Source organism: Psammomys obesus, unplaced genomic scaffold, assembly GCF_907164565.1.
Source record: "Psammomys obesus unplaced genomic scaffold, mPsaObe1.curated_primary_1811, whole genome shotgun sequence".
In the NCBI taxonomy this organism is placed as follows: domain Eukaryota; kingdom Metazoa; phylum Chordata; class Mammalia; order Rodentia; family Muridae; genus Psammomys; species Psammomys obesus.
In genome coordinates, this window is record NW_026596225.1 from 127,164 (window position 1) to 138,948 (window position 11,785).

At 44.7% G+C, this 11,785-nt stretch overlaps 1 protein-coding gene across 2 annotated transcripts in view; it reads left to right on the top strand.

Annotated features, from left to right (window-relative positions):
- Nim1k (NIM1 serine/threonine protein kinase) overlaps positions 1–9,270 on the top strand; it is a 48,921-nt gene extending 39,651 nt beyond the window's left edge. For both annotated transcript variants that reach the window (XM_055595819.1, XM_055595820.1), the window contains exons 3-4: positions 6,361–6,629; positions 8,320–9,270. In XM_055595819.1, coding sequence (XP_055451794.1) covers positions 6,361–6,629; positions 8,320–9,069 — 1,019 coding nt within the window. In that variant the 3' untranslated portion in view covers positions 9,070–9,270. The remainder of the gene's footprint in view (positions 1–6,360; positions 6,630–8,319) is intronic.
- Positions 9,271–11,785: the final 2,515 nt, after the last annotated feature.

Here is an 11,785-nt window from a genome sequence, read left to right on the forward strand (position 1 = left end):
TATCTATCTATCTATCTATCTATCTATCTATCTATCTATCTATCTATCTACTAAACATCTCCTGCGTGCATGCTTTGTTTGGGACGTTACAGAGATGATGCACATCTTGTCTCACAGGTACTAATAGCTGTTTTGAGGAGACTGAAACAGTTGATTCATGTCGTCACAGAGATGAGGCTACAAGAGTGTGCTTAGTAGGCCCCGGCAGAATCCAGACCGGGTCTGTTGAACTAGAAAGGCTCACAGTGGGCCCTGAGGTTTACTTCCTCGGAAGAGCCCCAGGAAGAGAGATAGTATGTACCTGCAGGTGAGAACCAGCAAGGGGACACTTGGAAATTTAAAAGTAGTTCACTAGAGCTGTGGCAGGCGTCACCTATAAGAAAAAGGAGAGATCACAAGCTGTGTGGTTGTAAGCACTGGCTTGAAGCCCATGAAGACTCTTTTTGCTTGATTGAATTTTGTCATTTAGGTATCAAGAAGCCACTGAAAGCTGTAAACAAACAATTAATGTGATGCAATTTCAGGGATCAAGGAGAACTGAAGTTGGGGAGTTAGAATAGTAAATGAAGCCAGTCTAATAATCCAGATGAATGAATAATGATGTCCCCTTTAACTAAGGGAGTGGTGAGGAGGATGGAGAGAAAGAGTGCAATTGAAAAATGGCTTGGAATATTGAAAACTGGGCTGGTGGAATGGCTCTGTGGATAAATTGCTTGCATTGCAAGTATAAAGATCAGAGTTCAGATATTCAGGACTCACATACAAGCCACATGGGCCCGTCTGTAATCCCAGAGTCAAGAGGCAAGACAGGACTCCAAAGAGCAAGGTGGCTAGTTCGAATAGCTGAATTTGTGAGCTTGGGTTTAGCAAGAGACCCTGCCTCCACAAAAGAGACACAGACTGAGGAAGGCACTTGACTCAACCCATCTGGCTTCCAACACCCCCACTCACACACACACACACATGAGCATGCATGCACATACATGGGAGCACACATACATATATGTATACATGCCACACATACATACATAAAAATTTTAAGTGTAAATTCAAACAAAAATATTTAAAATCTCTGGGCCTCTGTCTGGGCAAGACCAGGGAAGCAAAGGAGAGGAAGAAATTGAGTTGACTCTACGCTATCAGGAGTAATGACTTCATAGCGAATAGTGCATCACATGAGAAGGAACGTGTCTGCTAAGAGATTTAAGACACTGACATGAAGTTTCATGGAGGTGATGGTTGAGAAGTAACCATTTGCAGCTCAGCAAAATCAAAGATTCTTTTGTCTTAGTTGCTTTTCAGTTGCTGTGGCTCGACCCCATGGCTACAGCAACTTAGAGAAGAGTTTATTGGGATTTACAGCTTCAGGGAGTGAGTCTATAGCCATCCTCTCTGGGAGCATGGCTGCAAGCAGGCAGGCAGGACTGGTGCTAGAGCATTGGCTAAGAGCTTACATCCTTATCCATAAACATAAGGCAGAGAGAGCTAACTGGGAATGGCCTGGGCTTTTGAAACCTCAAAGCTCACCCCCAGTGACACACCTCCTGTGGTAAAGACACACCCAAGTGTTTATACCAACTGGATACCAAGCATTCAGAGAAGAGCCTATGGGAAGCATTCTCATTCAAACTACCACAGAGCTCCTTGGCATTAGATACTGTAACACGTTATAAGTTGTACCCCCCCAACATTTACTATAACTATTAACCATTGACAAATATTTGGTGAATTGAGTCAGTCTACTAACTTCTCATGGAAGCATAGCAATGATGAAGAAGAGCTAGCAGATGACCTGTGCGGTCATCTCCAGGAGAATGGGGCTAGCAACTAACTCATGGATAAACCTGTATAAAGAAAGCTTATGGGTTTTTAAGAAAGTAATCAGGACTGGGTGCACTGTCCTCCTCTGTGCAGCCAGTCCTGATGAGACCTGATAGGCTAGGGTCAGATGGAAGGGGAGAAGGACCTCCCCTGTCAGTGGACTTGGAGAGGGGCATGGGAGGAGATTAAGGAGGGAGGGTGGGAAACAGCTACAGCTGGGAAACAAAATAAATAATATTAATAAATGTTAATAATTACTATTAAGAAAATAAAAATTTAATTAAAGAAGAAAGTAATCCCTCCTCTACAGGGGGAAGAGATGACACAGAAGGAAGAAATTTTGGAATTATTAGTTATTGAGAGTCAACAATGAAGTCTTTCCATAAATTTGCAGATACCTGGCTTCTCTTGAAAACTAAAAGAGCAGAAGCATCAGATCTGCAGTCAAAATAGCCATTTGGAGTTGTGTAGCAGCAGCAGCTGTCCCGTTTCAGGCACAGCTGAGGCCCCTGCAGCCTCACTGCCCACCCTTTACCACCATCTGTCCTCTAGAGACATCCCAGCTTGTAAATCTGGGTCTAAAGAATGTGTTGCCTAGTAGGAGGAACCCATATCAGAGTTTTTATCAGACATGGTAGAAAGGGTAGTTTAACCTCTCAAATCTTCAGCAGTACAGGGTCCTCCCTGGGCTTGTGAGTTCTCCTGCTGTGCTAACAGGCCAGCTTCTCCTCTGCACTTGACACACTGCAGCCAGACACCTGGAGTCAAGACTATGACACTCTTCATGAAGTCCCAGGCTTCCCACAGCCGCCTTCCCTAAAGCAGGCTCCAGGGGTGCTAGTACTCCTGGCTAATTTGGGAGTCACTATCCATCACTCTACATCTCCATCATGGAGGTGGCTGTTCAACCTCTCTAGTACAAATGTTATGTCTCATGCAGGCCAACACACGCATCATCCCCTAGGCTTTTCCATCAGCCCCTTAGGGTCTCACTCAGGGGCCGTGGCAGGTCTTAATTCTGACTCCCGTCCTAATAACCATACAGATCATAAAGGGCTATTGTCAAAGTCCTTCTTTCTCCCTGGGTTGTAAGAACAGTTGATCTGCTCATTGCCTAATACTCCTATAACATGTGTCTGAGGTGTAGATATAGGGGCCAGGAGATGGCTGGCTCAATTGGTAAAACACTTGCCTCACCAGTATGAATCTCTGAGGTTGGATGTGCAGAACCCACATAGAACACCAGCCATGGGTGCGCTTTTGTGGATACCAGGGTGGGGAGGTAGAAGGCAGAGATGGGAGATCCTCAGAAGGAAGATTCCTGAAGCACACTGGCCAGCTGGCCTAGCCTGCTTGGCAAAGGTCCAGAACAATGAGAAGCCTGACCTAAAATAAAAGGGGAAAGGTGCCTAAGAAATGACACCCAACGTTGTCCTGTGACCCCCATATGCACCTGCTCATCTGTGCACACATGGGGAGACACGAAGACTTGAGTTTTTAGTGAACAGGCATTTCTACCAATGAACAACTATTTGAAATAATAGGACTTTAATTTTATTTTATTTTAATTTTTTTTGAGATAGGGTCTTTCTATGTAGTCCTGTACATCCTGAAACTCTTTATGTAGACCAGGCTGGCCTTGAACTCACAGATACCTGCCTGACTCTGCCTCCCAAGTGCTGAGTTTAAAGATGTGTGCCATCAGGCCCGGTTTTAATAACGTCTTATGTGATTCTACCTTTGTGTGATTCTAATGTGTTCATGCTCACACGTGGTTTAACATGAGATGCAGCAGTCATGACACCTAGGGAGTAGACTCTGAAGAGGCACTCACTCTGATAGCACTTGTCTGCCCTACTCTAGTCCTGGCAGGGGAGGGACGCCTTTGCTAAAGCCATGAAAGTAACAAGAGGGCACATGAGGGTTCTAGTGTAGGGAGATTGAGATCCTCACTGCCACCTGTTGCTGGACACACACCATGCGTGGAGGTAAAGAACCCTCAGGGATCAGGCCTGAGACAGGAGAGGGGAGAAGGCAGGAAAACAAAACAAAACCCTTCTGCAGAGACCGTGAGCTGAAGAGTGGCATTTTAGCCCTTGCAATAACAACTCACCCAATAGACTGTACAAAATGCTGGTTCAGGAAAACAGCAAGAGGCAGTCAACACTAATGACTGAAAAGTAGAAAAGCTGTGACCAAGGAAGAGGACTGTCCAGAGGATGGACAAGGAAGCCCTTTGGCTGGGCTGCTGGCCTGTAGAAACAGCCAAACAAGAACTTAATTATTTATGGTTTGCCTTCTTGCTGCACAGTATTGCTTCCAACAGAAGAAGCACCCCACACATAAGAGACCATTATTACCTCTGTCCATTTCAGAGACCTGAACTGACCTTTAACACACTAATAGTAATCCTGCTTTGAGCAAGCGGCATCTGTTTTCATGCCAATAACACTGTACCAAAGTTCTTTGAAGCAGGTGTGTTGCAAGTAGGTCAAACAAGCAGTCTGTCGTCTCTTCTAACTTGTCTGCTAGCTTCTTTCTGGATAGTCTGGCCAAATTTATGCAACAACAAAAAAGGGTGTTTTATGATGTATGCAAGATTCATTTATTTTTAACTGTAACCATTTTCATCATATTATCAGCTTTGCAGAAAAATTATAAGTACTAGTAATCAATATAAAAAATTTAAGTATTTTTAATTAATTAATTTATTCACTTCACATCCCAATATAACTCCCTCCCTCCTCTCCTTCCAGCCCACCCTCCCTCTCCCTGCCCCCTCCCCCTCTGCTACCCCTCAGGAAAGGGTGGCCCCACCCACTAACCCACCCCAACACTTCAAGTCTTATCAGGACTGAGCATATCCTCTTCCTGGCAAGGCAGCCCCACCAGGAGGAAGTGATCGAAAAGCAGGCGACAGAGTCCATGTCAGACCCGGCTCCCACTCCAGTTACTAGGGAACCCACGGGAAGACCAAGTTGTCCTTGGGGTATACATGTGTAGGGAGCCCATATCCAGTCCATGCATGGTCCTTGGGGGTGCTTCAGTCTCTGCAGGGGCCCCTGGGCTCTGGTTAGTTGGCTCTGTTGATATTCTTGTGAAGCTCCTGTCCCCTCTGGGTCCTTCTATCCTTCCCCCAACTCTTCCACAAGGCTCCTTTCATTACAATATTTATAGGAACACTGTGATTCCCCAATTAGAAGATGAGTCTTCTAGGGTTGGGATGTAGTTCATTAGGCAGTGAGCTCACACAGCATACACAAAGACCCAGTTTAAATCCAGTCCTGTAAAACATAGGTACTGATGGCACACATCTGTAATCTTAGCAATGGGGGGCAAGAGGATAAGAAATGCAAGGTTATCTTTGATTATATAGTAAGCTCAAGGCATCCTGGAACACACAAGACTCTTTCTTAAAAAAAAAAAAAAAGTAGAAGCTCTTCTAAACATTTTAATGAAATGTCTCACCATATTTTTCTGTACAAATGAATATTGGAATTATTCTTATGTCATATATGTTTAACATGTCTTTCACATGAATAAGTACAGATTAACATCATTTTTGGCATATCATTACAGGCAAAGATAAGCAACACTTTAACCATCTCTTGCTGTTCTCTGTAATACACGCACCCTTTTACACATATCAGGTTTCTTCTTTAAGATTAATTGCTAAAAGTGAAATGGCTAGACCAAAGTATGTAATCATTGTTAAGATTTCAACACATTATACCAAACTGCTATCCAGAATGATTGCACCAAGTAATCCTCCCTCCAGCAGCACAGTGATGGGCCAATTTCTTCAAACCATCACCAACACAGCATAGACAGGGTGTGCCTGTGTCTTGTATTTTATATTTTAGACACACATTAAGTAAAATAAGACACAGTCCCTGCAGGGAGAGTGAGGGTAACTGGAGAGACAGTATGTATAGACTAGTGAGCTCAGATCACAGTACATGTGTGCTCTGAGAACCCAGAGCCTGGGCATCATGATCGTCTCAAGCAGGTGCCATCTTCAAGCAGAGGCCAAGGAGACTTCCTGGGATAGGCTCATAATAAGGCTAGCCTTGCAGGATCATGGGAGATGAACTGAGTAAAAAAAAACAGGGACAGGGTGATCTGGTTAACAAAATGGATAAAGGAATGGTCCCATGCATGGATGTTTGTCTTAAGAACACCAGACTAAAGGTGTGGGGTGGGGATTGGAGGGAAGCTGGACAGGAACCACAAACATTGACACTCAAGAGAGAAGCCAGTTCTCATCAAGAAGTGCTCTCTGGGCTAAGCAAAGGAGTTTTATCTTTACTTGGAAAGCCAGGTGAAGACTACAAGGGAAAACTGCTTTGGGAGGCAAGAGTTGGCATCCTGTGTGTTGATATTGATACTGGACCTGAGATTTTTAATTTCCACTGCTTTGTGAACCACTGAACCTCTATGTCTAATAAAATAGACTACCATTCCAGCTTTAAATACCCATTTTCCCATTAAAACAAAACAAAACTACAAAAACTCCTTTATCTCTTTTTTTCTTTCCAGAAAAGGTGGCCATTAAGATTCTGGACAAGACTAAGTTAGACCAGAAAACCCAAAGGCTGTTATCCAGAGAAATTTCCAGCATGGAAAAATTGCACCATCCCAACATTGTCCGTCTTTACGAAGTTGTGGAGACCTTATCCAAGCTCCACCTGGTGATGGAGTATGCAGGAGGTGGGGAGCTCTTTGGGAAAATCAGCACTGAGGGAAAGCTTTCTGAACCGGAAAGCAAGCTCATCTTCTCCCAGATTGTGTCTGCTGTGAAGCACATGGTAAGCAGGGCCTCCTACTCCACCTGCCTTGGGAACATGGGGCTTTGGCTTATTATCCCATAATCACCGTGAAGAGCGTTGGGTCTGCAAAAGCAGGCAGTTGACCCTTACATGAGAGTCCAAAGTCTACCTGGGACCATGGTACAAAGCAGCATCCAGGATCTTGGTTCACAGCAGGCTCATGGCTTCTCCAGAAGCTGAGAGGAGCCACTCGGAGAAGCCAGACCAACATCCTTCACTTCTTGGCCACACTCATTTCTCTAGACTCATGTTCTACCTCTCAGATGCCTTGCCATGCTCCTTGGACCTCCTTTCCTGTATCAAGATGCCTTTATACCTCAGCCCACAGCTCACATTTCAGTCCTATCCACAATTCATTACCACCCCAGCTTCACCTTTTCCTCTCTGAAATGTGCTTCAGTCTCAGGCCAGCTAATGCCAAATTTTCTCATCTTCAGTGACACCCCCACCCCCTTACTGCCTCTGTGCCTCACATATTAATGCATAATCAAGTCATTTTTTAGTTCTCAGATTGGTTCTTTATATAGAGCTGGATCTTGTGAAGTTCACTGCTCTTCCAAGAACCATTCTTTTTGTATATTCACTAAGGCCAGCCACACCTCTGGGCACACTGAATTACCAGTTATCAAGGAGGAGAGCAGCAGATTCTCCAGCAGGGAGAAAGGGCCCGCAGAAGCCCTGTGTCCTGCCGCTTCTTCCTGTAGTCCAGTCTCTGAAAAGAAAAAGACTGAATTGCAGTCATGGATTTTGTTGCATTTTGTGTACGAGGACCACCCTGAGCTCTGCCCACACCATGTCATCTATAGTTCTCACCATAGCCTTATGAAGTGAACGTCAGTATCTCATTCTATGTCACTCATACTGTGCCTCGTAGAACTGAATGGAGATTTGACCGCGCCAGCTTACAAAGCTTGTTACCACCCCAAGGACTCATTAGGACAAACGACATGAAACCTTTACCCAAGCCTTTAAAACTAAGCAGATCAAAGTTCCTAGACTATTGCCTGAATGTAGAGTGTGAGAACAGGAAGGGACATGTCCCCACAACACACAGCAGACTCTATTGCAAGAAAAACTTCCGAACTCAACCTCCTCTTTTTTGCTAAATTATATGAGCCCACCTAATGGAGGATGGCTAGGTGGTCGGTGCAGGCCCCAGGACTTCCTATTCTTGGTCTCTGTCAAGAGAGCACTCAGAAAAACTAGGTAAGACCTCAGAAACTAAGGCTTGTTATCTGACTGTGTTTAAGAACTGTGCAATTGCATAAGATCTGGGTCTTTTTTTTTTTTTTTTTTTTTTTCTGGCACAAATTCCAATCTTTAACCACACAGAAGACTTGACCTTTGGTCTATTTGTGGGGGTTTAGGCATTACACTGGGTTAAAGTTTTGATAGTTTGCTAATATGATTTAAGTTGTTTTCCATTGATTTTTTTTGTTTTGTTTTGTTTGGATTTTTTTTTTTTGAGACAGGGTTTCTCTGTATGGCCCTGGTGTCCTGGAATCCCTATGTAGACCAGGCTGGCCTTGAACTCACAGAGATCTACATGCCTCTGCCTCCCTGAGTGCTAGGATTAAAGGCATGTGCCAGCAAGGCTAGCTAATGGATGTATTTTGTATTTTGTCACTTACCTAAAAAAATGACTGTCCCCTCCATGCTTTCTTCACAGCATGAAAATCAAATCATTCACAGAGATCTGAAAGCGGAAAATGTCTTTTATACCAGTAGCACTTGTGTGAAGGTGGGAGATTTTGGATTCAGCACTGTAAGTAAAAAAGGTGAAATGCTGAACACCTTTTGTGGATCGCCACCCTATGCTGCACCCGAGCTTTTCCGAGATGAACATTATGTGGGTGTTTACGTGGATATCTGGGCCTTGGGGGTCCTTTTGTACTTTATGGTGACTGGCACAATGCCATTTCGAGCGGAAACTGTGGCCAAACTGAAGAAGAGCATCCTTGAGGGCACCTACAGCATACCCCAGCATGTGTCAGAGCCCTGCCACCGGCTCATCCGGGGAGTCCTTCAGCCCATACCCACGGAGAGGTACGGAATCAGCTACATCATGACCAATGAGTGGATGCGAGGGGTGCCATACCCCACCCCTTTGGAGCCTTTCCAACTGGATCCTAAACATTTGTCAGAAACCAGGGCCCTCAAGGAAGAAGAAAACGAGGTGAAAAGCACTTTAGAACACTTGGGGATTACAGATGAGCATATACGAAATAACCAAGGGAGAGATGCTCGAAGCTCTATTACAGGGGTCTATAGAATCATTTTACATAGAGTGCAAAGGAAGAAGGCATTGGAAAGTGTGCCAGTAATGATGCTACCAGAACCTAAAGAAAAGGACCTAAGGAAAGGTTCCCGTGTCTATAGAGGCATAAGACACACATCTAAACTTTGTTCGATTTTATAAATCATATCAGACAGCTGGTAACTAACCATGAACAGAGTTTCTGCTTTTAACTTTTCTCATACACAATTTGAATGGAAACATTTTTGTAATTTTTAAATAAAATTTAAAATTGAGATATGCATAACCCCCCCCCCCCAACCCACACACACCAAAATCTCTTAACCTAGATGCTGGCCTGACTTGGAGTTTTTGTCTTTTGTCATATTTCAGGGTTCATTTATTTAATGGAGAAATACATGAATTTAGTGCCGTGTGCCAGGCACCATGTAAGGGGCTGAGGAGACAACGCCAGTTCCCTTCCATTGTATGTAGGATAATTCTAGTACAGACACTCAACCAGCCACTGTTGTTATGGTTTTAGAAGAAAGATGTCAAATAGTGGGAGATGCCATGCCGACTCCCTACAGGGCTAGATGCTGGAAGCTTCTACTGTTGGAGGAGATGTTTCAGGAGGGCCGCTGAGTGGACAAGAGTGAGAGCTGAAGTAGTAGTAATAGTGAGCGGAAGAAGGCGAAGACTGTGCCCAACAGCGAGGGCTATAAATTAGATTCCTCCAAACAGAGCCAACGACAAAGCTTTCACATAGTTTATTTGGGAAGTGAGGGACAGAAGGGGAAGTAATAGCCAACACAGACATTACCAAAGTTAGCCAGTGCTATAGCTCACTGAATGTTTGGGCATTCAGGCCCAAGGATCTTGAAAGCGTCATGTTCTTCACATCTCAAGGGTCTGCCCAAGGTATGAGAGGGGAAGGACTTACCACCTTCATTCAAGGGGAAGGGTAGTCAGTGGCATGACCTGCCCTCTGCATTTCCAGATAATGCTGTGTGAGTACCAAGTGGTTTCTCTGTACTTCTCAGACCTGTGCCTTCAGAAGTAGCCTTCACACAAGAAGGAAAAGCCCACAACATTGGCTTGAGGCACTGCATTGCCAAATGGGACCTGTATGAATCCTTTCAAACTTGCATGGAAATGGTTACTACATCAGTGCCTGGAGGACACCATGTAGCAGGGAGGATCTAAAGTGGTACCCAGAAGCTAACACAGTCTATCTGGACACCCTGCTTCAATTAAATCCCTCTGTTAAATACGGTCCTTGGAAGGGGTGGTACCTGGTGATAGTCTCAGCACAGCAGACTCTCAGAGCTGTAACAATGGCTCTTAAGCTCTACCTACCAGGATTACTTCTGTTTTCCCAGATCAGAAGTTTATCAGCTCAGATCCAGGCCTTTAGATTTGGCGAATCCTTGGGTGGGCAAGAACAGGTATATTTTAAACAACTTTGCAGGTGCTGGCAATACTGTTTGTTTAGGGCCAGGCTTGGAGGCTGAACTTCCCTGCAGCTGGTCTAGAGGCTATACCTGGACTCTTCTCTCCCTCTTCCTTCAGCTACCCTAGCTTTTCCTTACCTTGGACCAGCATTTCAACTAGTTCACACTGAGTAGCATGACCCAGCCTGTCGCCAGGAAAAGATCCTAGTCCTCGATTCCTTACCCTCCGTAGACTGTAACTGCTGCTGCTGCTGCTCACTGTCATCAGACCAGCGTTGGGTCCCAGCACCTTCCTTATCTCATTACACTCAGGCTCAATTATCCTCATCGGAATAACTCTTCCATTTTCATCCTACATGGCCATGTTAATCATAGACGCACAAGTTCTTACTGGTATTCCGAGTGAAAACATCCTCCTAGCCTCCTGGGAACCCAAAGGGCTCATCTGCTTCAGCCTAGGTTGTTGCAGGGAATAAAAAACCTCCCAGTCATCGCTTGTGAAATGAGTATCTTACTTCCAGCCTCTGGTTCCCACACCTGTGAATTTAAACACCAAGGGACATAAGCCATTATTAACACAGGCACACTGATTGCTGGAGAACAGCATGCCAATCCTGCAGCTTCCTTATACATGTGATATCTTAGGCCACTCAAACTCTATTTGTACTAGTTGCTTGCAGCATTGAGGTCTATGCTAATGCAAGGGGATTCAGTAGTTAGTTCTTGACACAATGATGTGAGATATGATGGCAATGAATCAATATTCCCTAGGTTCTAGCACAGTTGTTTGAAGGATACATTGTGGGCAGGAAATGCACACCTATAGCCTGAATAGCTGTTAGTTCCAATGAGGATGAATTGCTGCTGGGCTCATGTCACTTGATGACTCTGTGGATCTGGTAATGCCCAGATCAACTTCACTGTTCTGTTTCGTTGCCACCCAGTGCATTTCAGACGGCCTTAGTAAAGCACTATCCTTGGGATGTCTGTTCAGTCTTCTATGATGAATCAGAACACTTATGTCTCCTGGAATTTCTGAGCATTTCAATACTTTGCTAGTGCAGCTCCACCACTGCCATCTCATCTATTTGAACAGTTGCTGTCGAAACCACAAAGCCACCTAGCAGAATACTAAGACCAGCTTGGATGTCTCCTGTCAAAGTCATGGGTAAACGGATAAACTCTCCCATCGCTGGTCTTACAGTCTCCCCTCCACCTTTTCTGAGGATCCACTTGCACGTTTGTCCCAACTGACAGTATTTATTAGCCAGCTTCTACAATCTCCTGTGTCTGCCATTTTCACACAGGAGTTGTGTTTCTCTGTTTGGGAGTTGTGTCAAAACTTCACTTTGGCTCTTGGAGAACAAAGGAAACATCACAGCAGGACCTGGAGGCCCAATTGCATTGGTGTGTGTCTTAGAAACCCTGGCGGTGTCACCTGGAGT